The sequence below is a fragment of the Myotis lucifugus genome, unplaced genomic scaffold (genome assembly GCF_000147115.1).
Source record: "Myotis lucifugus unplaced genomic scaffold, Myoluc2.0 scaffold_780, whole genome shotgun sequence".
NCBI classification, from domain to species: domain Eukaryota; kingdom Metazoa; phylum Chordata; class Mammalia; order Chiroptera; family Vespertilionidae; genus Myotis; species Myotis lucifugus.
In genome coordinates, this window is record NW_005871828.1 from 192,775 (window position 1) to 219,128 (window position 26,354).

At 58.4% G+C, this 26,354-nt stretch overlaps 1 protein-coding gene across 1 annotated transcript in view; it reads left to right on the forward strand.

The window, feature by feature from the left end:
- The window catches only part of POLE (DNA polymerase epsilon, catalytic subunit), a 27,230-nt gene extending 876 nt beyond the window's left edge, over positions 1 to 26,354 (forward strand). Inside the window, 49 exon segments of the mRNA XM_006106195.3 lie at positions 311 to 452; positions 1,237 to 1,317; positions 1,657 to 1,701; positions 1,855 to 1,947; positions 2,233 to 2,387; positions 2,549 to 2,690; positions 2,797 to 2,877; positions 3,731 to 3,838; positions 4,146 to 4,256; positions 4,509 to 4,594; positions 4,865 to 4,984; positions 5,335 to 5,467; positions 5,557 to 5,670; positions 5,743 to 5,955; positions 6,165 to 6,272; positions 7,145 to 7,273; positions 7,347 to 7,449; positions 7,529 to 7,675; positions 7,972 to 8,040; positions 8,043 to 8,116; positions 9,000 to 9,148; positions 10,156 to 10,248; positions 10,386 to 10,530; positions 10,668 to 10,825; positions 11,153 to 11,348; positions 12,150 to 12,364; positions 13,150 to 13,252; positions 13,549 to 13,629; positions 13,737 to 13,859; positions 14,185 to 14,397; positions 14,611 to 14,817; positions 15,014 to 15,157; positions 16,367 to 16,507; positions 16,705 to 16,858; positions 16,932 to 17,038; positions 17,213 to 17,389; positions 17,469 to 17,692; positions 17,855 to 18,075; positions 18,288 to 18,492; positions 18,834 to 19,007; positions 19,777 to 19,902; positions 20,822 to 20,954; positions 21,817 to 22,009; positions 22,788 to 22,919; positions 23,060 to 23,253; positions 24,172 to 24,372; positions 24,689 to 24,814; positions 25,273 to 25,362; positions 25,496 to 26,354. Coding sequence (XP_006106257.1) covers positions 311 to 452; positions 1,237 to 1,317; positions 1,657 to 1,701; positions 1,855 to 1,947; positions 2,233 to 2,387; positions 2,549 to 2,690; positions 2,797 to 2,877; positions 3,731 to 3,838; positions 4,146 to 4,256; positions 4,509 to 4,594; positions 4,865 to 4,984; positions 5,335 to 5,467; positions 5,557 to 5,670; positions 5,743 to 5,955; positions 6,165 to 6,272; positions 7,145 to 7,273; positions 7,347 to 7,449; positions 7,529 to 7,675; positions 7,972 to 8,040; positions 8,043 to 8,116; positions 9,000 to 9,148; positions 10,156 to 10,248; positions 10,386 to 10,530; positions 10,668 to 10,825; positions 11,153 to 11,348; positions 12,150 to 12,364; positions 13,150 to 13,252; positions 13,549 to 13,629; positions 13,737 to 13,859; positions 14,185 to 14,397; positions 14,611 to 14,817; positions 15,014 to 15,157; positions 16,367 to 16,507; positions 16,705 to 16,858; positions 16,932 to 17,038; positions 17,213 to 17,389; positions 17,469 to 17,692; positions 17,855 to 18,075; positions 18,288 to 18,492; positions 18,834 to 19,007; positions 19,777 to 19,902; positions 20,822 to 20,954; positions 21,817 to 22,009; positions 22,788 to 22,919; positions 23,060 to 23,253; positions 24,172 to 24,372; positions 24,689 to 24,814; positions 25,273 to 25,362; positions 25,496 to 25,609 — 6,793 coding nt within the window. The 3' untranslated portion in view covers positions 25,610 to 26,354.

A 26,354-nucleotide genomic window follows, 5' to 3' on the forward strand; every position in this document is an offset into this window, starting at 1 on the left:
AGAGAAAAGAAAAAAAAGGTGGGAAGAGGGTGGCCATTCTCCGATTGGTAATAGCGTGAAAGAAAAAAGAGGAGGGGGGGGGTAAGAATCGGGAACAAGATTAAATTAATTGGGAGTGAAATAGCAAGACACCACTCTCGTTTTCAGTCACACCATGGGATGGGGGCTCCCCCGCAATCAGAGCAGTTTTGCCCCAGGGATCCGCCTGCTGCCCTTTTACAGCCACAGCCCCCCCCCCTCGCCCCCCAAACCTTCCCTGTGGCCACCCCTTGCCCGTCTGCAGTGTTGGTCAGTCCTTCCTTCCGCTCAGGGACGATGGCGCCTCTTCCTCTGTGTCCGCACTCAAGCGCCTGGAGCGCAGTCAGTGGACGGATAAGATGGATTCTCGGTTCGGATTTGAGAGGCTCAAGGAGCCAGGGGAGAAGACGGGCTGGCTGATCAATATGCACCCGGTGAGCACCGGGCTCCCCCTTCCTCCCCCGTGGCCCTCGCCTGAGGGTGGGTGCGCTTGGCGTGGGAGCCTGTTGTTTGGGTGGCACAGTGGAGATGGGCTTGTTGTAGTTCTCCTACTTTCTAGCATTTCGGGCCATAGAAGACGTTGAGGAGATGGTGGGGGTAAGAGTATAACTTTCAAGGATGAGGGAGAAATGGAGAGAGATCCCCATTGGGAGGCTGCTGTGCTGGTTCTGGTGACTGGGCGGGTGGTGTAGTTGGGTGAGGGTGGGAAGTGGATGGGGGGGAGGGGGAGGGGTGTGTGGTTCATGGAGAGCAGGAGGAAGGGGCTCTGTGTAGAGCAGGGTGGGGACCCTCTTCCTGCCAAGGGCCATTTGGATATGTATGACGTTGTCCGTGGACCAGACAAAATTATCAGCTAAAAAATTAGCCTGCTGTATTTCATCAAATTTTTTTTTGAAATATATTTTTATTGATTTTAGAGAGGGAGAGAGAAATAGAAACATGGATGAGAGAGTCATTGATTGGCTGCCTCCTGCACGCCCCCTCCTGGGGATGGAGCCCACAACCCTGGCCTGTGCCCTTGACCAGAATCGAACCCGAGACCCTTCAGTCCGCAGGCCGACACTCTATCCACTGAGCAAATTGCCTCGGGCTGGTTGAGCATTTCATTAACTCACCCATAATGCCTTGGCAAGGGCCAGACCCAATGCCCCCCCCCACACCCCCCCCACACCCCGCCCCGGGTAGAGGATAACCCCGTGCCCATACTGACTCTTGCAGACTGAGGTTTTAGATGAAGATAAACGCCTGGTCAGTGCAGTGGATTACTACTTTATTCAAGACGATGGGAGCAGATTTAAGGTGAGCCCCTGAAACCAAGAAGGTGCGCCCCACTCTGACTAGGCTCCGCTGAGCTGAGAATGAGAATGTTCATTTAGCTCTGCAGCTGCAAGGCTTGGGAGGCCTCCCTGTGCTGCTGCCTGGAGCCCATCGGGAGCATGGTCCTTGCAGGCCTCTGCGCCCACTGAGGGTGTGCTGTGCTGAGAGACGCCGGGAAGGGGGCGGGGCCATGCAGCCCTAAGTCCCTATGGCCCCGTTTCTCCTATGTGACAAGGCCAGTGCACTGCGTCTGGCAGCCTCTCTTCACCATTCTCCCTTTTCCTCTCTCATCGCCCTTGAACGGGTTGGTGACTCTTGCAGGTGGCGCTGCCCTACAAACCATACTTCTACATTGCGGCCAGGAAGGTAACTGTGGTCCCTGAGAGTCAGTTCCAATGAACTGTGCCTCCTTGTTCTGGGGGAGCGTCGGGACTGGGAACGAAGAGGCCTCTGGAGGGACCGCAGGGAAGGAGATGGGCTTTACTGACGGAGAGGCCTTTCCTTCTGGTCCTGACTTAGGGTTGTGAGCGAGAAGTTTCGTCTTTTCTCTCCAAGAAGTTTCAGGGTAAACTTGCTAAAGTAGAGACCGTTCCCAAAGAGGATCTGGACTTGGTGAGTGTCCCTCAGACCTTCCAGGGTATGTAAAGCTGGGCCCACTCTGCCGGCCGGCAGTGACCTGGCAGGAGGCCAAGCTTGGCACCTGTGGGTGTGGGGAGGGACCGACGATGGGGCCTTGACGCCTGGACGTTGGTCCCACAGGCAAGGTTAGACAAGGTGCTTGGAGTTGCCAACTCTTTGACAAGTATATTTACCTTTGAGTCATCCTGCCCTTATTTTCTCTCCCCAATAAAATCCGTCTTCTCTGGAACTCATTAGCATGATCTCTTCACTCTGCAGCCAAATCACTTGGTGGGTTTGAAGCGAAATTACATTAAGCTGTCTTTCCACACCGTGGAGGACCTTGTCCGAGTGAGGAAGGAGATCTCCCCTGCCGTGAGGAAGAACCGGGAGCAGGGCCACACCAGTGACACCTACACGGCTATGCTCTCCAGGTAGGTTTCCTCCTGTGGGCAGAGCAGCCAGTCAGCCCACAGGACTTTCCCATTTTTCCTAAATTGACAAGATGGATGGGAGGTGGGAAAACTCAGCAATTAAGCAATTAAGTTATCTCTCTCTCTCTCTCTCTCTCTCTCTCTCACTCGCTCTATCACAGTGTCCTGCAAGGGGGCAGTGTGATGATGGACGAAGAGGAAACCTCTAAGAAGATTGCGGACCAACTGGACAACATCGTGGACATGCGAGAGTACGACGTGCCCTACCACATCCGCCTCTCCATCGACCTGAAGATCCACGTGGTGAGTGGGCGTGGCTCATGGGTGATGCCCAACTGCGGGAGGTGGGACTGAAGGGTAAATCCACGAAAGCAGAGGCAGAGCTCTAGCTCAGGGTCCCGTCCTGCAGGCGCACTGGTACAACGTCAGGCACCGAGGGAGCGCCTCGCCGGTGGAGATCACCCGCCGAGATGACCTGGTTGAACGGCCCGTAAGTGCTGCTTGCATTTCCTCCCCCCCCAGTTTCCCGTTGGTTTTCGGAGAGGTCTCATTCAGTAAAAGGTGAATTTGATTCAGGGGTTTGCTTGCTGCTTTTTCCTAAATACTTTCTGGAAGGAGTTGTGGACTAGTCACTTTTCAGGTCAGTTTCTGGCTTCGAGTGTAATTTCCCCTGTGCCTGTGCCTCCCTGGGTGATGTGTGTGAGCTGGGCTGGATCTGAGTGTGGGAGGGAGCACCTCGACTTCCACGCAGGGACTTGATAGCGAGTATGTGGTGAAAATGGATTCATAACTGGAGGCCTCGGCTCGGGGACAGCTTCACGGTCATGTTTTCTCAGGTCTAAGATGGCGACGTCAGCCCTGAGCCAGTCTTCTGTCAGGGTTGTCACGAAGGCCAAAGTGGGGTCAAGCTTTTTTTTTTTTTTTTTTTTATGATTTTGTGAAACAGGACGGGAGAGAAAGAAACAATGATTTGTTGTTCCACTTATTCATGTCTTCATTGGTTGGTTCTTGTATGTGCCCCGACCGGGGATTGAACCTGCAACCTTGGTGTATCGGGACGATGCTCTGACCAACTGAGCAACTCGTCCTGGATGAGGTCGTGCATTTTAAGGAGCCTTGAGACTCGGGTGTTGTGCGGTCGTAGGCTTTTCCTGCGATCTAGCCTTTTCTCATATTGTTGGCTGTCACTCCACCAGGGGGTGTGGAATCCTTGATGTGGGCCGGATAGCCCCAGGCGCCTGTTCCACGTTTTGGGAGCCTTTCCCTGTGGCAGCTGGCCTCTGGGTTTTAGCTGAAGGTGCGTGTGTTCCGTGGCCGATTCATGCTACGTTTTGTCCCTCTAGGACCCTGTGGTTTTGGCATTTGACATTGAGACGACCAAACTGCCCCTCAAGTTTCCTGATGCTGAGACTGACCAGATTATGATGATTTCCTATATGATTGATGGCCAGGTGAGCAGTGCCTTCTGGAGTGTGAGCTCCCTGGAAATAGGGACCTTGTCGGTCCCCAAACCAGAACAGTGTTCACCCCATGACTCAGTTTTGGGTGAATAATGAGTGAGTGGAATCCAAGGAAGGGAGCAAGCAGGCTGTCTGACACCAGCACGCTCCCCCTTCCGATGGGAGTCTGACGCTCGGTGTGGACGCTCAGGCTGCGCCCAGTGCTGCTCAGGTTGCTGTAGTCTGAGTTTCTGGGCCGAGTGCCAAGAGGCGGGCTCAGCTTTGTGTCTGACCCACGCACCTGCTGGTGAACTTCCAGGGCTACCTCATCACCAACAGGGAGATCGTGGCAGAGGACATTGAGGACTTTGAGTTCACCCCCAAGCCGGAGTACGAAGGGCCCTTTTGTGTCTTCAATGAGCCTGACGAGGTAGAGGTGTCGCTGGGAAGCTGCTGGTGCTGTGGTGGGGTGGGAGGAGAGGCACGCTGACCCTCTGAGGCCCCGGCGTGCCTGCAGTCAGAGCAGCAGCTTCTGGGCTTGGGGTCCCTGTTGTGACCCTCACGCATGTGCAGGCGCTAATGAAGGGTTGCGTGAGGTTGCTTTTCCAGAACTTTGGGAGAGGTGCTTGGAAGGAGTTTGAAAGAAAAGCAACCCTCTGAGTGCCTGATGCGTTGAATTCAGGTCCATCTCATCCAAAGATGGTTTGAACATGTGCAGGAGACCAAACCCACCATCATGGTCACCTACAATGGGGACTTTTTTGACTGGTGAGTCTAATGTCTAATTGGTGAGCAACTAAACGTGTTCAGGAGGGCAGGTTACACGAATTGGGAATATACCTAATGCTACTGAAGTGTATGCTGAGAGATGGTAATGATGGGAAAAGTGCGAGGGGAGGGGTAGGAGGGCGCTGCATTTGAGGAGTCGGTGTGAGGAGCTCCTGGGGTAGCGCAGCATCCCCTGGGGACAGTCTTCCCTGTCCCTGAGGGGATTAGAGACTAACCTGAAAGTGCTTGTCCAACCTCTCTGGTCCCTAGGCCATTTGTGGAGGCCAGAGCAGCTGTCCACGGACTGAGCATGTACCAGGAGATCGGATTCCAGAAGGACAGCCAAGGGGAGTACAAGGCGCCCCAGTGCATCCACATGGACTGCCTCAGGTCGGTCCCGCCGCTCCCCTGGCAGCTTGTCAGTGTCCCGGGAGGGCTTCCACGGGTGCAGGCCTGTCCACACCTGGGAGGGAGGGAGGGAGCCTCTGGAAACAGCCCTCCTCGCTGAGGACAGCGGCTGCAGGCTCTGGCATCTCCTGAGTTTGCAGGTGTGTTTGTGAAACTACCTGGATCCAGGTGAGTGATTTTCCCAAGGGGTCTGCACCCTGTAAGGTCTTGATGCAGATCTTGGGGTGCCTGTTAGGTCTCTGCACCTTGCTGTGTGTGTCCAGCTTTGCCACCTTCCACAGGTTCCTGGACTTGGTCTCAGACTCACCTTTGGCCTTTGCTCTCCTTTCTAGGTGGGTGAAGAGGGACAGCTACCTCCCTGTGGGCAGCCACAACCTCAAGGCGGCCGCCAAAGCCAAGCTGGGCTACGACCCTGTGGAGCTGGACCCCGAGGACATGTGCCGGATGGCCACCGAGCAGCCCCAGGTTCCTGTGCTGCGCTGACTCGGGGCTCTGGGGGTCAAGGGGGACCTCCGGACATGCCGTGGCCCTTATCTCTGATGTGCTCTCCTCAGACTCTGGCCACGTATTCGGTGTCGGACGCGGTGGCCACGTACTACCTGTACATGAAGTACGTCCACCCCTTCATATTCGCCCTGTGCACCATCATCCCCATGGAGCCTGATGAGGTCAGTGGCTCTCCTGGTCCTGGCAGCCTGTGTGGACTGGGCCGTGGTTTGAAGCCTGGTGTTTCCCCGTAGGTGCTGCGGAAGGGCTCCGGGACCCTGTGCGAGGCCTTGCTGATGGTGCAGGCCTTCCACGCCAACATCGTCTTCCCCAACAAGCAAGAGCAGGAGTTCAACAAGCTGACGGAAGACGGCCACGTGCTGGACGCCGAGACCTACGTGGGAGGCCACGTGGAGGCCCTCGAGTCGGGCGTGTTCCGCAGTGACATCCCCTGCCGGTTCAGGATGGTGCGCCCCCAGGGTCTCCTGCGGCTTAGAGGCACCCAGGAGCCACCAGGGCTGAAGGAACGCCCTCACCCCTGGCGGCCCCACCAGGCGTCCTTTGTCGGGCCTGCCCTCGTCCAGGACAGTGCAGCGTCCCGTCCCGCCCAAGGTAGGCTGGTGGCTGCCAGAGCATTCTCCGTCTCACCTGTGCCCCTCTCGGTCACTTCCGCTAGAATCCCGCCGCCTTTGACTTCCTGCTGCAGCGGGTGGAGAAGACCATGCGTCACGCCATCGAGGAAGAGGAGAAGGTGCCCATGGAGCAGGTCACCAACTTCCAAGAGGTAACTCTCTGCAGGTGTTCTCACGCCTGTGGACTGCTTCCTTCACGCGTGGCCTGTCGTGCACCTACTGTGTGCTGGTGCTTGGGCCCTGAGACGGGTGACAGAGTTGTCACAGTCGATGCCCGACTTCCTGGCTGGGAGAGCGGCACAGGCTCTGGGAACGTGGGGGTTCTTAGCCCACTTGGATTCAGTAGGCAGCGAGGAGCTATTGGAGGCTTTCAGTTTATGTTCTCGTTGTTAAGGGGCCTGGCCAGAGAGGCTCCGTTGGTTGAGTGTCATCCCAGCCACTGAAAGGTTGCCAGTTCAATTCCCAGTCAGGGCACATACCTGGGTTGTGGGTTTGATTCCCCAGTCGGGGAGCATTCACGTGTTTCTCTCTCACATGCATGCATATTGCACACTCTCTCCCTCTCTAAGCATGTCCTCTGGTGAAGATTTAAAAAAATTTTTTTAGTGATGACAGTAAATTCTTAAGAATTACAGAGTAGGATATAGTGACTAAAACCCATCAAATATGAGCACCAAGTGTCCTTTGCAGTGTGTCACCTGCCTGGGGACTCCAGGCACCTTCCCCCGTGCTGGCGCTGATCCCTCGGACACTGTCGGGCTCCGCTCAGCACTGCAGCGCGTTCGCTGACTCCCCTGGGGGTAGTCTGTACCAGTTTTAGGATCAGTTCCAAGGAACATCTTGTAACAGATTCAGCAGTTTTCTCCCACTTCCAATTCTGCCCCTGCCGTGCTGTCCTCATTAGGGCTCTGCTCTTGCGTGCAAGCCTCCTGCACCTCCCGGCCTGGTGTTGGGCTGTCTTCGATCTCTAGTCTCCAGTTTTTATCGGGTCACCAGCCTCCACCTCCTTCCTCTTCCTCTGTAGGTGTGTGATCAGATTAAGGCCAAGCTCACCTCCCTGAAAGATGTTCCTAACCGTATCGAGTGTCCCCTTATCTACCACCTGGACGTGGGCGCCATGTACCCCAACATCATCCTGACGAACCGCCTGCAGGTAAGACGGACGCCTGCGTCAGGACGGAGTTCTTCGGCCTGGCCCTAACTGCTCCCTCCTGTCCCCTCCGCAGCCCTCCGCCATGGTGGACGAGGCCACCTGTGCAGCCTGTGACTTCAACAAGCCGGGGGCGAACTGCCAGAGGAAGATGGCTTGGCAGTGGAGGGGCGAGTTCAGTGAGTGCCTGCCGGGCTGGGGTGCTCAGCAGGAAGCGGTGGGTCTCTCACACTCTTCTCTCACCTGCCACCTTCCCAGTGCCGGCCAGTCGCAGCGAGTACCATCGGATCCAACACCAGCTGGAGTCGGAGAAGTTCCCTGCCTTGACCCCTGACGGCCCCGCCCGGGCCTTTCACGAGCTGTCCCGCGAGGAGCAGGCGAAATATGAGAAGAGGAGGCTGGCAGGTGAGGGGCCGTCGTTGGGCTGTGTTGGTGCGGCACGGCCTCCGGTCAGTAAACCGGCCGTTGAAGCCTCGGTGACCCAGCTCCTCCTGTAGGTTCCCGTTCCTCATTTCCCTGCATTGCTCAGGGCTCAGCTCCTCCCTGTGGTCTCGGCGTGTTTGGCCCACTCACACGGGGGCTGCCTTTCTTTGCTGTGATAAGCTAGCTGCAGAGAAAGCTGCGTTGGTTGGCCTCCATGGCATCCTGGCTTCCTTTGTCTCCCACGTGGAGCCTCAGAGCCCCCTCCCATTGTGCCTCAGATTACTGCCGAAAGGCGTACAAGAAGATCCACGTGACCAAGGTGGAGGAGCGCCTCACCACCATCTGCCAGCGGAGAACTCCTTCTACGTGGACACGGTGCGCGCCTTCCGGGACAGGCGCTATGAGTTCAAAGGTCTCCACAAGGTGGGCCTCTTTTTCTCAGATGCTGGCCCTGGCTGGGTGCTGCCGGACAGTCGTGGGTGTGCAAGCACATCCTCAAGTGCCTGCTTTCGGTGCTCTGCCTGTCAGGGTGGCCGAGTTCTGTTGTTTGAGAATCTCTATAACCAGCTTGTCAGCTGCATCAGGTAAGTGCATGGAATCATGGGGCTGCCTGGAGCCCCTGGGTCTCTGGCCACGCGAAGCCCTGCCTCTGTTGCTGCTCTTCAGACGTGCACTCATTCTCGGCCCCCAGGTCCTCCTTGTCAGGCCCTGGGCTCTGTCCGAGGAGGTGAAGTTGCCCCCAAGTCTAAGGTGTCCAGTGGGCTGTTGCTGTGATGGAGTATTTTCTCCGAGTCCTGACCTCACAGGAAATAAAAACGGAGCCTGGCACATGTCTCTGTTCAGAAGCCCTTTCAGGACGTCAGCCTTACGGGGCGGTTCTAGGTTAAAGGTGAATCGGGACACGTGAGGACTGAGCATGTGGTTCGGGCCTGGCTCCTGGGTTGGGTTGTGCAGACCCATGGGGACAAGTCCATGTTGTGTCCGTGGTGAGTTTCCTCGGGGTGGGAGCAGCATTACGGTTATGCAGGAGCTTGTCCTTGTCCCTAGAAAGTGTGTGCTGACAGGTTTAGTACCTTCAATGTCAGTGACCGTGCTGAGAGAGAGAGAGAGGGAGAGAGGAAGAAAGGAAGGGGGGAGGGGGGGAGGGAGGAATAAAGGAAATATGGCCAAATATCAAGTGACCCTCTAGAAGTGCCTGCGGTCTTCATTCTGTTTGTTAAGTTTCCGATACATTTGAAGTTTTCAAGATGTGAAGTAGCTGTGACTGTAGAGTGGGAGCTGTGATCTAGGCGTTGTGTGTCCCCAGGTGTGGAAAAAGAAGCTCAGTGCAGCCGTGGAGGCGGGCGACGCGGCCGAGGTCAAGCGCTGCAAGAACATGGAGGTGCTGTACGACTCCCTGCAGCTGGCACACAAGTGCATCCTCAACTCCTTCTACGGCTACGTCATGCGCAAAGGGTACGCTCTTGCTGGGCCTGGGCGGGGCTGTGGAGCTAGTGAGTGAAGGATGGGAGAGGGGAGAGCTGGGCGCCTGTGGGCCTCTCTACAGAAGCGTGGCTGGAAGCGGTTGGGGGCAGGTGGAGGGAGGGCCACATCGACTCGTGGGTCTGGGGTAACAAGGGGCATGGGCACCACTGGGCATGCTCGTCTGAACGTCCTGGGCAGGAGACAGCAGTTTGGTAGTTTCTGTCCTATGTCTGTGACTTAAGGAATGTCACCACCAGGCCGTGGAGACGGTCCCAGCCATTCATCAATGCTAAGCAGCCGTGGGATTCACAAAGGGGTAGAGTTGATTGAGAGGTTGAGTGGGGCGGGGGGAGAGAGGGAGCGGCCCGAGGTGGAGACCTCCTGGGCCCGGGTTCCGGGGTTGGGTGCTGCATGGCGATGGGGTGAGGTGGGGCCTGAGTGTCTCCATTGGATGTAACCAGGTGGGAGGGTCAGCAGGGCAGCTCTGGGGAGGAAGAGAAGTGGGTGGCACAGGGACTGGATTGGAGGGAGGGTCATTGTGTGTATTGTGCTGCTTTTTAACGGCAGAGGGAGTGGGGCAGAGAGCAGGGCTGGAGCAGAGTTTCAGGCAGGAGGTGTGAGAACAGTGGGCCAGCGGCCGCTGAGGGCACCTTCGAGCGTGTTTTCCCTGAGTCGCTGGGGGATGCACATGGGGTGGGAGAGTGGAGAAGGCTCACGGGGACACCGACCATCGGGGATGGTGTGGAGAATCCCCTGAGGCTGAGGTCATGAACCATTGTGCTGCCTCCTTCCAGAACTTTCCAGAGCCGAGCCCAACACACTGAAGTAGGAACAGAGAAGGTTCTCAGCACAGAGCTAAAGTCCCCCTTAGCCCTCCGGCCCAGCTTCTGAGTCCCCTTCTTGGTGCCCTTCTCCCCCCCCTCCCCCCCCCCCCCGCTTTGATCTCGATGACCCTCTGGGGGGAGCCCACCCACCTGCAGCTGTGACTGCCTTCCCAGGGCCCGCTGGTACTCCATGGAGATGGCCGGCATCGTCTGCTTCACGGGGGCCAACATCATCACCCAGGCGAGGGAGCTGATCGAGCAGATCGGGTGAGTCCTGAGTCGGGAGCAGGCCGGCAAAGACTGGAGAGTGGGGGACCTCGTCTGCTGTCAGGACTTGACGGGGGCCTCTTACTACACGGGCCACAGTCCGGCCTGCATGTGGCCTCACTCTCTGTCCTCTGAAGGAGGCCCTTGGAGCTGGACACAGATGGGATATGGTGCGTCCTGCCCAACAGCTTCCCTGAAAACTTTGTCATCACCACGACGAGCGTGAAGAAGCCCAAGGTGACCATCTCCTACCCTGGGGCCATGCTGAACATCATGGTCAAGGTGAGCCTGGTTCCAGCGCCTGTCTGACGTGGGTTGGGAGAGGGGACTGGGCAGGCCCTGTCCACTGCTGGGAGCCCCAGTCATGTGCAGGTTTGGCTGGTGACGGTGCGGCTGCCCCTCTTGGTCTGGTTTTGCAGGAAGGCTTCACCAACGATCAGTACCAGGAGCTGGCCGAGCCGTCCTCGCTCACCTACGTCACCCGCTCCGAGAACAGCATCTTTTTCGAGGTTGACGGGCCCTACCTTGCCATGATCCTTCCAGCCTCCAAGGAAGAAGGCAAGAAGCTGAAGAAGAGGTAGGAGCCCCCCAGCCTCGGTGCACGGGAAAGGAAACGACGGATTCGATTAGCAACCTGCCCGGGATGGACCAGGAGCCAGGGTGGGGAGACCTCAGTCCTGTCTTCTGGCCTTTTTGCCTCAGTTTGGGAAGCTGTTGACGCTGATGCCACCAGCTCTGATCTCCACCTGTGAGGTTCTGCTCCACGGGCGCAGGCCCTAAAGTCGTTTTTATGTTGGAGGGAGACCCTCAGTGCAGAGACGTGTGTGGATTTGAGAGGTGGGGTCAGGAGGGCAGTGAGGAGCCAGCTCACAGCTCCGTCACGCTGTGCCCGCTGTGCTTCCAGGTACGCTGTGTTCAACGAGGACGGCTCCCTGGCCGAGCTCAAGGGCTTCGAGGTGAAGCGCCGCGGGGAGCTGCAGCTCATCAAGATCTTCCAGTCGTCCGTGTTCGAGGCCTTCCTCAGGGGCAGCACCCTGGAGGAAGTGTACGGCTCTGTCGCCAAGGTGGCCGACTACTGGTTGGACGTGCTGTACAGCAAGGTGAGGTCGCCCTCCCACCTGGCTCGGAGGGATCCTGCAGGCAGAGGGACCCAGTGACAGATGAACTCAGGGCTAATGCTGGTGAAATCCCAAGACTTGCTGAGTGTGTCCAGCGGCAGGATTCTGTGAAGGAGACAGACAGCATGTGAGAAAGGAATCTAAGAGGAAAACTTGCCAAGCGTCACATTAACTTCTTTGATTTCTCAGGCTTTGTTGGCCCTGTAAATGCACATACAATTCCTACAATTTAAATGAGTTGGCCTGTCTTGAACACGCCTTCCTGTGGAATTGATCACGGTGCCTGTGCTGCTTGCATGTCGAGTCTGCGTGGGGGGTCAGTTTCCCGAGCGAGGCCTCTGCTGTGGTGTCAGGGAGGCCCCCGCTTTCCATCGTGATGACGTCAGACATCTTTGCACAGATGCCTTCCCCCCCACAGGGCTGGCTAGGAAGAGGCTTTGGGATGGAAGGAACAGTGGAATATTCTGGAACATTGGCTGGCTCCCTTGGCTTTGTGGCATCTGGTTCCTGGCATGCTTTGTTCTGTGTAGAGTTGACTCGTGAGCACCAAGGGGGAAGGCACACGCAGTACTCGTGAGCGGGGAGGCCAGGGACACCTGTGCACAGGAGCACAAACGTCCAGGCTTCCTGTGTGGTTCTTCAGTCTTGCTGTGTCTGTGAGGCGGCCTTAGCATTACACTCCTTCAGCTCGTCCGTTGGGGAAACTCGATTCTGGGGGAAGAAGGGAGGTGAGCGGGGGACGCTCCTTCACTCTGCACGATGTTCTGCCCGTCCTCTCTCCAGGCAGCGAACATGCCAGATTCCGAGCTGTTCGAGTTGATCTCTGAGAACCGCTCCATGTCCCGGAAGCTGGAAGACTACGGGGAGCAGAAGTCTACGTCCATCAGCACCGCCAAGCGCCTGGCCGAGTTCCTGGGAGACCAGATGGTGAAGGACGCGGGGCTGAGCTGCCGCTACATCATCTCCCGGAAGCCCGAGGGCTCCCCCGTCACCGAGAGGTGAGGGCTTCCAGGGTTAGGCAGGGTCGGTCTCAGACCCCGCAGATGGGATGACAGGAAGGCCTGCTGGGCCCGACCACCTGGAGCCCAGAGAACCTGGGTCCGTGGCGGGTGGGCAGCGATGGGCCCGTCTCAGGGTCCAGTCACACCCTCTGGTAAAGCCCACGGCCGTGGGAAACACTGAGGTGTGAGCGGTGTGAAGACACGCAGGGTGAGAGGAGGACCCGGCTTCTCTGGGCGAGGGCTCAGCAGGGCTGCACGGACTCCGTCCTCGTCCTGCTTGTTCTCATGGGAAGTGGAATGGCAGGGCCTGCGGTCTGAGGACTGGGTGATGGGCGCACAGGTGTTTCTTTCTTCCTGTTTCTTTATGTTCATGACATTGCACGGCAGCAAGCACTGCCGCCAGCTGCCCTCTCACTTTGCTGGTGACACGCAAACTGGCTCGTTCTTCCAGGAAAGAGAGGACTTCCTGTCCGTTACCCAATGAAGAGCCCTTCAGGAGTGGTCAGCTGTGTGCGTGCACACGCATGTGCCGTTTAGTGAGGGCATTTGTCAGCGGCTCTTCACGGTGGCCAAGCAGCAGCCCCCATGGCCGCTGGTGGGGTGTGGCTATTAAACCATGATCTTTTACACAATGAAGTATATTTAGTTACTAGGCACAATAAACAAATGTTGGGTATAGTTTATACAAAATAGCTTTAAATGAAAGCAGGTTACAGACTCGGTGCTGAATCTGTTTCCACGTAAAAGACGGCACTGGTGTGCGCTGTGCCCCTTGTCTCCAGGGCCATCCCACTCGCCATCTTCCAGGCAGAGCCCACCGTGAGGCGGCACTTCCTCCGGAAATGGCTGAAGACCTCGTCCCTGCAGGACCTGGACATTCGGACGGTCAGTGCTGCTCTTTTCTACTCTCCGAGGTCCGCAGCTTAGTCGTCACTCTTGGCGTCCCCCTTTCTGACGTGTGATGTGTGAAGAAATAGACTTTAGGGCAAAGCTGGAAAAGCTAGACTCGGGCTTTCACTGAGTCCGACAAGCCGAGGCTTGGCCTGGCGCAGCTCTGCACCTCCGTTTCCTCTGAGAAATGGGCACTTTGGTCAGAGACTTTCCAAGAGGATCAGTAAGATGCAGGGAAGGGCAGTGCTGCTGCTGCTGCCGCCTTCCTCACGCGCCCGTCGTCCCTGCAGATTCTGGACTGGGACTACTACATCGAGCGGCTGGGCAGCGCCATTCAGAAGATCATCACCATCCCCGCAGCTCTGCAGCAGGTGAGGTCAGACCCCGGAAGCCGGCCCCCGTGTGGCTTAAAAGCCACGGGAATCTGAGCGTGGCCCAGACTCACGGTCAGACGAGTGACGAGCCCCACCTCATGCAGGTGAAGAACCCCGTGCCTCGCGTCAAACACCCTGACTGGCTGCACAAAAAACTACTGGAGAAGAACGATGTCTACAAGCAGAAGAAGATCAGCGAGCTCTTCATCCTCGAGGGCAAGAGACAGGTGATGGGGCCTGGCCTGGGACCTGGAGGCCGTGGGGAGGGCGGGCTGGTCCCAGGGGCACCCAGCACCCGAGTCCCCGTGCTGCTGTTCGTGAGGTTGGATGCTTCCATCCAGGTGTCTGGAATTTTTTTTTTTTTTTCTAAAAATGTACACCTTGATACGCTGCCCTTTAATTCCTCCCAGTGTTCTTTTGTGATAGGAGGTTTTTAGGTTAAAAATAGTTTAATGAGTAACTTTGTATCCGGGTACTTTATCCCATTCAGATGGGTTTTTAGAGGTGGATTTGCAGAGAGCCGTGTTTGAGGTCCTCTTCGGGTGGTTGCAGGTGGGGGTGGCCCAGGCTCCGGATGGCGCCCAGAGCCTGGGTGCTCCCGACATGGAGGATTTTGGCCTTGAGAAGCCTCCCCACACCGCCGTCCCCGTTGCTACGAAGAGGAAGCGGGTCCTCTGGGAGAGCCAGGAGGACTCACAGGACTTGGGGCTGACGGTGTCCTGGCAGGAGATCCTGGGGCAGCCTCCCGCCCTCGGAACCACCCAGGTAAGAAGCCTCAGGGCATCTGGACTGGCCAGTGGGCGAAGGGCGCAGACCCCAGTCAGGCCCACGCAGTGTGCTGTCTCCCGCGGGGCCTGCTGAGCCGTGCAGGACACGGAGACCGTCTTGACCCTGAGGAGTTGGCACTGGGAAGCTGTGTGTGTCCGTTGTCATGGCAGGTGTTCTGTCTCCCTTTGACTTGTCCTTCATCTGTCCCAGGAAGAGTGGCTGGTCTGGCTCCGGTTCCACAAGAAGAAGTGGCAGCTGCAGGCCCGACAGCGCCTTGCCCGCCGGAAGAAGCAGCGTCTGGAGGCAGCAGACGGGCTGCAGCCCGGACCTGTGCGAGACAGGCCCAGCACAGGGCTGGGGGGCTTCCTGCGAAGAACTGCCCGCAGCGTTCTGGACCTCCCGTGGCAGATCGTGCAGGTGTGCACGGGCGTCCCCGGGGCAGCAGCATGGCTGATGGGAAGGGGTCTGGGATGGAGGAGAAAGGGCAGACCTTGACCTCCATGCCTCTGATTGCAGCTGGTGCTGGAGGCCGCCTGGGAGGCAGCCTGTCCACGTGTGTTGAGCTTTTTCTGTGACAGGTTGACACGCACTGCTGTACGATGTTTCCTTTCAGATCAGCGAGACCAGCCAGGCTGGCCTGTTCCGCCTGTGGGCTGTCATCGGCAGCGACTTGCACTGCATCAAGCTGAACATCCCCCGGGTGTTCTACGTGAACCAGCGGGTGCCCAAAGCAGAGGAGGGAACTGCATATCGTAAGGTACCGGAGGCAGCTGTTGCCTCTGAGGTTGTCTCCACGGCGATGGGGCTGCAGAAGGAATCAGGCTTTGCAGATACAGACTGGTGGGCTGCACGGCCCTGAGCCAGGTGTCTGGAGCCTCCATCTCCTAAGAACCTTCTCGGATGCTGCAGCAGTTACTGAAACGCCCTCTTGAAGGGCTGAGCTGCTGGTGCCTTGTCCTGGGGGCACCGTCCTCCGTGTCTGTCTGACGTCCACGTAGCAGGGAAGAGAGGGGTTAGATAGTGGTCACACGGCAGCTTTGTCTCCATAGGCTTTTCTGGAGCTAAAGCTTTACGGGGTGTCATTCACACGCGTGCAGCTCCCTCACTTAAAGTACAGTTCTGTTGCTGACAGTATATTCCGTCGTGCAGCCAACGCCACAGTTTATCTGAGAACATTTCCATCATCCCCAGGAGACATCCCAGGCCCCGGAGCAGTCTCCTCCCCCAGCCCTCAGCAGCCACCAGCCACGGTCTGCCTCTAGACGAGCCCACCGCAGACATTTCCTATAAGGGGCGGGTGGGGGGCTCTGCCTCCTCCTCAGGTGGGTCCTCGTGGTTCTCACCTGGTGTCAGTGAGCACCGGCCAGAGCTCACGGAGGCTGCCCTGGCCCATTTCTCAGGCGGGCGCAGGGAACTGCAGAACGAGCTCACTTGTGGAGCATAGACGTGTGTGGGAGCTGGAGTGAGGGAGGAGGTTTCTGGAGACGGTGAGACTCCACCCTGGGCACTCGGTAGGATGTGGATGTGGGGAGAGACGGGGAGGGCGTAGCACAGGAGGGGACAGGGGCCTGGAGCTCCTGTGGCTTTCAGGACACTCTACCCTTTGGGTGCCTCTCCTGCTCCCTCCGCACCAGGACCTCCCCACTGTCCCCCGGGGCTCCTGGTTTTTGCCGCCTGCACCCTCATAAACCAGGAGAGGACAGAGGAAAGTGAACTGGGACCTGCTGCGTCTGAGCTTGACTGCCTCTCAGAGGACTTAGAGGCTTCTGTTGTGCCCCGAGCTTTAGTTTTACTCTGGAGAGTGAAACGGAGGGTACCCCACAGTTGTGGGCACCAGATGTGCTAGGAAACGGAGGGTACCCCACAGTTGTGGGCACCGGATGTGCTAGGACTGTTTAAACAAGCATGTGTGTGTGTAACAAACCTCACCACTTGCCGTGTGACAAGGTCATTGCTGTTGCCCCAGGTGAATCGAGTCCTTCCTCGCTCCAACACGGTCTACAATCTCTATGAGTACTCAGTGCCGGAGGACATGTACCAAGAGCACATCAATGAGATCAATACCGAGCTGTCAGCCCCAGACATCGAGGGCGTGTACGAGACTCAGGTAACTGCCTTCCCAGCTGCACTGAGCAAGGATCGAGCTGGATGGGACAGGGGAGAGGCCCACGTAGGGCGTGAGAAGGCCAGCAGTAGCCACTGGATTCCACCCCAGGACAGAATTTCTGCAGCGATGGCCTGGAGCAGAGGGGCTATGCCCCAACTGCCGCCCCCCTCAGCCCCACCCACCCTGACGCCTTGTAGGTGCCGTTACTGTTCCGGGCCCTGGTGCACCTGGGCTGTGTGTGTGTGGTCAGTAAACAGCTGGTGAGGCACCTGTCGGGCTGGGAAGCAGAAACCTTCACTCTTGAGCACCTGGAGATGCGCTCTCTGGCCCAGTTCAGCTACCTGGAACCAGGTATGGTGTGTGCCAGCTGCCCCGCTTGGCCCCACCTCCCACGAATCCCAGGTGACCTGTGTGTCCTCCATAGGGAGCATCCGCCACATCTATCTGTACCATCGCACACACGGCCACAAGGCGCTCTTCGGCATTTTCGTGCCCTCTCAGCGCAGGGCGTCCGTATTTGTGCTGGACACTGTGAGTTCTCGTCCAGGGCTATGGGAGGACAGACCACTGGGCAGGGATGTCCTAGCCCCGCCTTGTTTCTGGAAGCCTCTGCCCATGAGTGCCTGTGGGGAGTGAGTGAGAAGTGGAACCACCCCTCCTGCGGGGGCAGGGGTTGGGGGGAGAGCTGACTTGGCCCTTGTTCAGGTGCGAAGCAACCAGATGCCCAGCCTCAGCGCCCTGTACTCGGCCGAGCACAGCCTCCTGCTGGAGAAAGTGGGCCCCGAGCTCCTGCCGCCCCCAAAACATACATTTGAAGTGCGGGCTGAGACCGACTTGAAGACCATCTGCAGAGCCATCCAGCGCTTCCTGCTGGCCTACAAGGTGAGTGAAGTGGGGGTGCTGCTGTTGGAGCCTCTCCCCCAGAACGGGTCCTCCCAGCTGCTTGCTTTCCTGTGCCCAGGAGGAGCGCCGGGGGCCCACCCTCATCGCCGTGCAGTCCAACTGGGAGCTGAGGAGGCTGGCCGGCGAGATTCCCGTCCTGGAGGAGTTCCCGCTGGTGCCTGTCCGCGTGGCCGACAAGATCAGCTACGGAGTCCTGGACTGGCAGCGCCATGGAGCCCGGCGCATGATCCGCCACTACCTCAACCTGGACACCTGCCTGTCGCAGGCTTTTGAGATGAGCCGGTGAGCAGAGTATAGGGCTGTTGCTTGGTGTTTCAGCCGCTCTGCCCACCTTCATGTTGCCGGCCTGTCAGTCTCTGACAGCAAGTTGATCTTCCCAGTTTCCACCCCCTCCTGAGACCAGCCTGGAACTCCCCCCCTGACCCTGACCCTGACCCTGTGCAGGTACTTCCATATCCCCATTGGGAATCTGCCTGAGGACATCTCCACCTTTGGCTCCGACCTCTTCTTCGCCCGCCACCTCCAGCGCCACAACCACCTGCTCTGGCTGTCCCCTACCTGGCGCCCTGACCTGGGCGGGAAGGAGGCCGACGACAACCGCCTCATCATGGAGTTTGAGGACCAAGCCACCGTGGAGATCAACAGTTCAGGCTGCTACTCCACAGGTGGGTGGGGAGGCCCACAGGGATCTCAGCAGCTGGTGTTCGTGTTGTTAGTGGCGAGAATCCCAGCGCTGACCCTCAGAGCTGGGCCACGCTGGTGTGGGATGAGTCGGGGCGGGCTCTGTGACCAGCAGCAATGTTTCTGAGAGAAGGCTTGCTGGGGGTGGGCTCTACACCCTGGGGTGGTCAGTGCACAGGTATGTGTCTGTGTGCAGTGTGTGTGGAGCTGGACATTCAGAACCTGGCGGTCAACACCATCCTGCAATCTCACCACGTCAACGACATGGAGGGGGCCGACAGCATGGGCATCAGCTTCGACGTGATCCAGCAGGCTTCCCTGGAGGACATGATCACCGGCAACCAGGCCGCCAACGCTCCCGCCAGCTACGACGAGACAGCCCTCTGCTCCAGCACCTTCAGGTGTCCGTCTGCGTCCTCTCCTCTCGAGAGGCAGAATAACAGTCTGGGGTTGAGAAGGGACAGTAGGAATCCTTTTATCCTCTGCCCTTGTTTTGGGAAACTCAGAGCTAAGACATTGTCACTGGGGCTTCCCTCCACCTGCTGGGTAGAGTCTGTCCTGGTTCTCCCGGCCGGTGAGGTGCCCGACACCCACCATTCTAGTCTGTATTCTGGCACGGAGGTGGGAGGGTTGAGAAGTGTATGGGGAGGTGGGAGGGCTAGCCTCGTCCAAGGGGTGCAGAGAGCTGAGCAGTGGGGTTTGGAGAGGGAGGGTGACTGGGGAACACGCTCTCCCCCTCCAGGATCCTGAAGAGCATGGTGGTGGGCTGGGTGAGGGAGATCACACAGTACCGCAACGTCTACGCCGACAACCAGGTGATGCACTTCTACCGCTGGCTGCGCTCCCCGTCCTCGCTGCTCCACGACCCGGCCCTGCACCGCACGCTGCACAGCATGATGAAGAAGCTCTTCCTGCAGTGAGTGTGCCGGCCGGTGTCCCCGGGCCCAGCACCTGTGGGATCACACGGCCCGCCGCCGGTTCGCGCAACACAGTCTTCCTGCTGTTTCTGCACAAGCGGCTGTACACGGTGTCTGACCTCCTTGTCGAATTAATGGTCGACCTTGGAGGTCTGCATGAGGTGCACCGTCCATGGTAGTGCGCAGAGGCGGTTCCCAGAACTTGGGCTGTTACCAATAACCAAGGCACAGCCTGTGCGTAAGGGCATGCGAGGGTCCCGTGCAGGGATCCCAGGAAGCGGCCCTGCTGCCGCGCTGGTGGATCCTACGACTGGGAGAGGTGCTCACTGGGTGCTGGCCCAAGAGCTCTCCATCGATGGCTCTGCCAGCCCAGCCCCTCCTGCGTGGTGGGCACAGTGCCAGCTGACCGGGGGCGGGGCTTGGGGAAGGGGAGGTAGTTATTGTGGCTCCTAACCTGCAGTCCTCGTGATGAATGAAGTGGGCTTTCTCTTCATACCTTTTGTCCACTTTTCTCTAGTTGTGTTGTTTTCTCATTGATTTGTGAGTCCTTTCTATGTAAGAATCATTTTCTATGAAATGAGTTGCACATTTTTTCCTGTTTTTGATTCTGTTTGGCTTTGTTTATGGTGTGTTTTCCATGTAGAAACCTTCATGCGTTGTTGCTTCTGGGTTCCAGGCTTTTCTGCTTCAGATCATCCAGTTTGCCTCACGGTGTCTCCTGGGATTCTCTGTAGCGTCCTGACTGTTGATTCTGTCCTTGGTCCTCAGGCTCATCGCTGAGTTCAAGCGCCTGGGGTCATCAGTGGTTTATGCCAACTTCAACCGCATCGTCCTGTGCACGAAGAAGCGGCGGATCGAGGACGCCCTGGCCTACGTGGAGTACATCACCACCAGGTGTCAGCACCGCCCCTCTCAGTCTGCTCCTCTGTCCTGTGCCGTCTGCTCTCCGAGCTCCTGGCACAAGCCTGTGGCTGGTCTGTGGCAGCCACATCCGTCTTCTGCCTCTGGAGATCTGGCAAAGCCTTAATTTCACCTTCATTCTGAGAGAGATTTTCACCAGCTATAGAACTGTAGATGGGTCTTTTTTGAGTCTTTTTCCTTCTCTGTGCTTCTTTCTGGATAACTTCTGTTAAGTCTTTAAATTGACCCGTCTTCGGCGCTGTGTCATCTGCCCCAAACCCCCCTCAGACGTGGTGCTGTCTCCTCTGTTTCTGGTCTTCCCTTCAGCTAGGTGCAGTGCAGCTTTAGTGCTCCCGGTCCTCTGCTCGCCCCGGCACCGGTGGGGGTGGGGCTGGTTGCGGTTGGCAGGCCTGTCTCCGCACTCTGGGCTGCTTCTCTGCTTCTCTGCAAACTGGTGACCTTCTGTTGGTGCCAGACACTGGGTCTTGACTTGTGTGTTGGATGCTTTTGCATTCCTGTGACTGTTCTGGGGCTTTATGTTGTTACTTGAAAACAGTTTGATTTGGGGGGGCCTTTTTGAGATTTGTAGGCAGGGCCAGAGCACCATTAGTCCAGAGCTCACTATTCCCCACCCTTGAAGAAGGCTCTCCAGTGGCGATGGGAGCAGGCGTGTGGGATCGGGCTCCGGGGAGAGCTGGGACCAGCCCGGGAGGCTTCTTGCCTCTCCAGCCCTTCACGCCTCCCGTTACTCCCACCCAGATGCAGAAGTCTCCTCACTACTATTGGCCATTTTCCTGTCATTTTCCGTAGGAAGTTTGAAGGTTTTAAATCAGTGGAGGGTAAGAAGGAAAGTGGAAAAAAGAGAGAAAACTGTTGATTTCGTGGAACCAGTCTCTCTTCTGCTTCTTTCCAGCATCCACTCTAAGGAGATCTTCCACTCCCTGACGATCTCCTTCTCTCGGTGCTGGGAGTTTCTTCTCTGGATGGATCCCTCCAACTATGGTGGCATCAAAGGAAACGTGCCCTCTCGCATCCACTGTGGACGGGTGAGGTGACATTCCTGGCGGCTGAAGTTCTCTGGGGTCTGCATCTGTCCGTCGGCCACACGTTGTGCTCACGCGTCTGAGGAGAGGTCGCGAGCACGCAGACAAAGGAGGTGCAGGATCAGAGTCAGCAGGGGTGGGATCAGGACCAGCAGCCAGGGTCGGGGCCGACCGGGGAGGGGAGGCCCCAGAGGACTCGGGGTGTGGTGGGAAGTGGAGCTTGCAGGGAGCAAGGCTCAGCGACTGGCGTGAGGCAGCTGTGAGTCCAGCGGCGGGTGAGGGCAGTGGTCACGGGTGGCTGAGAGCTGGCCAGGGCAGGCCATTGGTGCCCGTGGCCTTGATGAGGATTTGGTGGGAGCCATGCTGCTGAGAGAGAGCTGGCGGGAGAAGGCTGCCCTTGGTGCTGTGCTGAGGTGGGAGGTCCGTGGGCTGGATGGGAGAATAGGAGGTGCAAGCGGTGTAGTCGGAAGCGCAGTGGTGGCTGCTGCTCAGGATGGCAGGCATCAGACTTCCCGTGTTAACCTGGAAGGTGCTGTCAAGAGCGGAACCTGCTCAGGCATGGGCATCGCAGTAGGGAGCCGACCGGGAGATGTGGAACTTGGACCGTAGGACTGGTCGCCAGGGCACTGCTGGTTCTTCCCTTTCTGGGGGGTGGGAGGAGGCAGCTGTGGCGTGAACCCTGGGGAGGGTGGAGCGGGAACCATCTCCACAAGGTGAGTGCGCTGAGCCCCAGGCCTGTGACATACCTGACGTGCTGTTAGAGTGTCTGCGGGGACCTGCCGGCTCGGGGTAGACCAGGGTCAACATGACTCAGCTGGGGTATGCATCCCACGGCTGCGGGCAGTCATGGCTGGGACTGTTACAGCAGGACCCCCAGAAAGAGGGCAGAGCAGAAGAGGAGGAGGAGGAGCCTGAGGAGGAAGGTGAGGATGACGGGGGCGAGGATGATGACGGGCAGGAACCGGATGTGGAGGACCTGCTGGAAAACAACTGGAACATCGTGCAGTTCCTGCCACAGGCAGCCTCCTGCCAGGGCTACTTCCTCATGATCGTCTCAGGTGAGCCTCTCAGCTGTCACGGCTGCGTGGTCCGCGGAACAATGAGGTCCTGGTCCGTTTGCCTCACAAGAGAAACCAGGGGTACAGGGCCTCCCCCTCTCGCTGCACCTGCTGAGGAGGGCTGTCCCCGAGGGGCTCCTAGTTCTGCCCCAAGATTTGTGTGCACGTGTGGCAACTAAAGGTAAAGCCCAGGTAGGGGAGACGGGGCACTTCCTGAACTGCCCGCCACTGGGCTCTGAGGCTGAGCTTCTGCTGTTGGGATCTCCTGTCACTGATTTGGGTCTAAATGGTCTAAGGTTTAGTGTTTACAAACCAGACTATCCAGGCTGAGGTACAAATGAAGCACAAACCTGCAACGCCCATCATAGGACAGGACCGTTCCTGACAAGCCTGCCGGGCTCAGCACTCGGACGTGGTCACAAGGTGCTGAGGTGGTGCCATTGTGCTTGTTTTATATTTTATCTGCGTGTCCCGAGTCTCACTTTGTCGAGTTCTTTTGAAACGTGGGTCTGGTGTGCGACCGGAGTTGAGCTTTTGTTTTGTCGCTGCCCAGTGTGAAGGTTGAGCAGAGTTGCCTCATGTAGATGGTGCTCTCTAAGCATGAACGTGGGCATCATTCCCGTTTCTGTATGGGCTCTGGCTCCTCTAAATGCATCAAATAGAATCATCGCCAGTAACAACATTTCAGCCAGGATGGCCGGCGGTCCGACCAGCCACCGGGTCTCCCTGGACTCCGGGTCCTGAGCGTCGTCAGCTCCAGTCCTGTGCCCCTCTGCAGCGTACATCGTGGCCGTGTACCACAGCATGAAGGAGGAGCTGAGGCGCAGCACCCCGGGCAGCACCCCCGTGAGGAGACGGGCAGCCAGCCAGCCGTCGCAGGAGGCCCAGGCGGCAGCCGGAGCCCTGCCCGGTGAGCGCACCCTTGCTGCCGAGACCGCGCACCTGTGACCTGACCCCTCGCCCCCCTCCAGGGCGGGGTCCCCTGTTGCTTCCTCAGCATCTTCGTCACTGTGCCAAGTGGGAGCAGCACCATGTCACCCCTCTCCCCAGGAATGATCACCTTCTCTCAAGATTACGTGGCAAATGAACTCACTCAGAACTTCTTCACCATCACCCAGAAGATTCAGAGGAAAGTCACGGGCTCTCGGAACTCAGCTGAGCTCTCAGAGATGTTTCCTGTCCTGCCCGGCTCTCACTTGGTGCTTAATAACCCTGCCCTGGAGTTCATCAAGTATGTGTGCAAGGTGAGGGCAGGAGTAAGAAACGCATTTCTCCCACAACACTCTGCCCACCGTTCTGAACAGCCCGTGTGAGCTATTGGCAGCTCCTGGAGCCTGTGCTCCAATGAGGGAGCGGCCGGTCAGTGAGGGGGGTGAGTTCAGGGAGCACAGGTGCTGTGAGCTGGGCTCGGAGAAGTGGGGAAGGTGAGGGGCCTCTGATGGGGCCTGGGGCTAAGACCACAGTGACCAGGAGGGTCCAGCCACATGTGGATCCCAGGAAGGAACGATGTCTGGGCCGAATGGGTGAAGGCCCTGGGGTGGGGTGATCTGGGGGTGCTGGTGAAATAGCAGGTGCTCAAGGCCCTGTGGGGCTAGAGGGCCAGACGAACCGGGAGCACACGGAGCTCCCGAAACACCCAGGCTTTCATGGATGCCAAATGCTGTTCTGGGAAAGGAGACGGAATCAAAGGTGGAATACTGTTACCAGACCAGGACAAGCAGGCGCCTCGCTGCTCATGAAGTCACCTCCTCGCCACTGCATCTCACGGTGACGGACTCGCCAGGATCAAGTGGCAGCAGAGCTTTAGGGGAGGAAAAGCCCTCCTTACAGACAGGAGGGTTAGCTGGCTCCCCCTCGGCTCTGCAGGCCCCTGGGTGGGCCGGGCAGTCCCTCACCCTGAGGGTGGACATTAGCCACTTCGCACGTGAGATTGTAAGTCTCCAGTAGACTTGGGACTGCCTGTCACTCAGGGAAAAGGAGCCAGTGAGGCTGACAGGCAGAGCCCGAGTCCCTGGAGCTGAGGCCGTGAGGGAACCACTGCTGCAGAGGAGGCAGATCTGACAGGATAGGAAGTGTGAGGTGGTGCTCGGCCACGCGGTCTCAGTCCAGACAGAGCAGCAGGAGGCCCGGGAGCTGCCCTCACCGCGCCCTGTTCTCTGCAGGTCCTGTCTTTGGACACAAACATCACAAACCAGGTGAACAAGCTCAATCGGGACCTGCTCCGCCTGGTGGACGTTGGTGAGTTCTCGGAGGAGGCCCAGTTCCGAGACCCCTGCCGCTCCTATGTGCTCCCAGAGGTCATCTGCCACAGCTGTAACTTCTGCCGGGACCTGGACCTGTGCAAAGACCCGTCCTTCTCTCAGGTGGGAGCACCCACTCTTGTGTGACCTGTCTCTCCCTTGTGGGTGACTCACGTCCGCTACCTCTGACATGACTAGGAGCTGGCGGCTTTCTTACGGCCCTCGGCTGCCACGTGCTGGATCATCATCCAGTGAACGTGTGAGGACGGTGTGGTGATGGGAGGTGCCCCGGGGCTGAGTGAGCTGCCGCAGGTGGTTATGCACCTCTCACCTCTCAGGAAGGCTCTGCCCCAGTCTCCTCAAGGCTGGTCCCCTCGGCCTAGCGGAGGGGCACTGCCAGGGAGGTGGGCAAAAGATGACCTGCTCCCTCTCTGCCCAGGACGGGGCTGTGCTGCCCCAGTGGTTCTGCTCCAACTGCCAGGCCGCCTACGACTCCTCGGTGATCGAAATGGCCCTGGTGGAAGCCCTGCAGAAGAAGCTGATGGCCTTCACCCTGCAGGACCTGGTGAGCAGCGGGTCTCAGGTCATAACCTGGTCCTTCGAAATGACCACCTGTTGGGTCAGGCCTCATCCACAGCCCAAGTGATTCAGTCTTATAGCTCCTGTTGGGCACCTACAGCGGCCAAGTGCTGGCCTCCTGGGCCTTCCCTTCTGGTGGAGGGAGATAGATGGCAAACAAGATAAAGGGTGTAAGTGGGATGAGGGTCCAGAACCAGCGGTGTGTGTGTGTGTTTGTGTGAGAGAGACGGGGTGTTCAGCATTTGATGCGGGGACTGGGAGGCATGGGTTCTGGGCAGGAACACGGCGCTTGGTGTGGCCGGGTGGGTGGGCCCACAGCGAGGGCGGGGAAGCAGCTGGACGTTAGGTGAGGCCGCTGTGCGGTCTGGCTTTTATCCACAGTTGAGGTGCAGGCGGGGGGCTGGCGGGGGGTGGAGCTCTTGACTGGGCTCTTCCTCATTTCAGATCTGCCTGAAGTGCCGAGGCGTGAAGGAGACCAACATGTCCGTGTACTGCAGCTGTGCGGGCGGCTTCGCCCTCACCATCCACACCAAGGTCTGGGCGGCTGCCCCTGGCCGTTGCCCGTCTGGCCCTCGCCCACACCTCTCTCTCCCTACGCTCCGGGCCTCGGTCCGCATCCCTGCACCTCCTCTGGGACTGGGTCTCATGGCGACTGGTTCTTCTGCAGGTCTTCATGGAGCAGATCAGAATCTTCCGGAACATTGCCCAGCACTATGGCATGTCATACCTCATGGAGACCCTGGAGTGGCTGCTGCAGAAGAACCCCCAGCTGGGCCATTAGCCAGGCGGGCCTGTCCCCTCTCTGTCCCCTCTCTGCCCCAGCCTCCCAGCTGGAGACCATCTCCAGGACTCAGCACCAAAGAAAATGACCCTCAGGGTGCTTCCGGGGAGGGGTCACTTGGCCCAAACCAGCCATCCAGCCAGAGCAGGAAGCGGCCCACCTGGGTCCCAGTCCCAGCCTCGGTCAGGGCAGCCTGACGGGTCGTTCTCGTGCACAAACACGTGTGGCCTCTGCTGCTGCTGCTGCAGGGCCTGGCCCTCCTGCCCCACCTCTGCATCCCCTTTGCCCTCAGGGCCTTCTGCTTGAGCCAAACCTGGGGGAGGGAGGCGTAGGCCAGACCCAGGGCAAGGGACACCTGGGTGGGAAACTGCACCTCTGCTCCCAGGCACTGTGACCTCAGAGACGCCCTCCACGGCTTCACCCGTGGGTGTGGCCAGTTCCAGGAATCAGGCCCTGAGCCCTTGGGGGCCTGGGCATCTTTCAGAGGGCAGGTTCCGGGACGGCTGGCATCCCTGCACTTGGGCTTGGATTTCTCTGTGGAGACTTCCTGGTCAGAGAGGGGGGCGGGGTCTGCATCAGGTGATCCCCTCATCTGGGCCGGGGCTTCTCAGATGGAGCTTGACCACACCACCTGCCCTCAGAGCCTACCTGTGCTCCGAGGAGGCCTGGCACAGGGGGTCACCCATTGATCATGGATTGTACCTGTTACCTCTTGGACTTTGGAAAAATAATTTTTCACCCACAA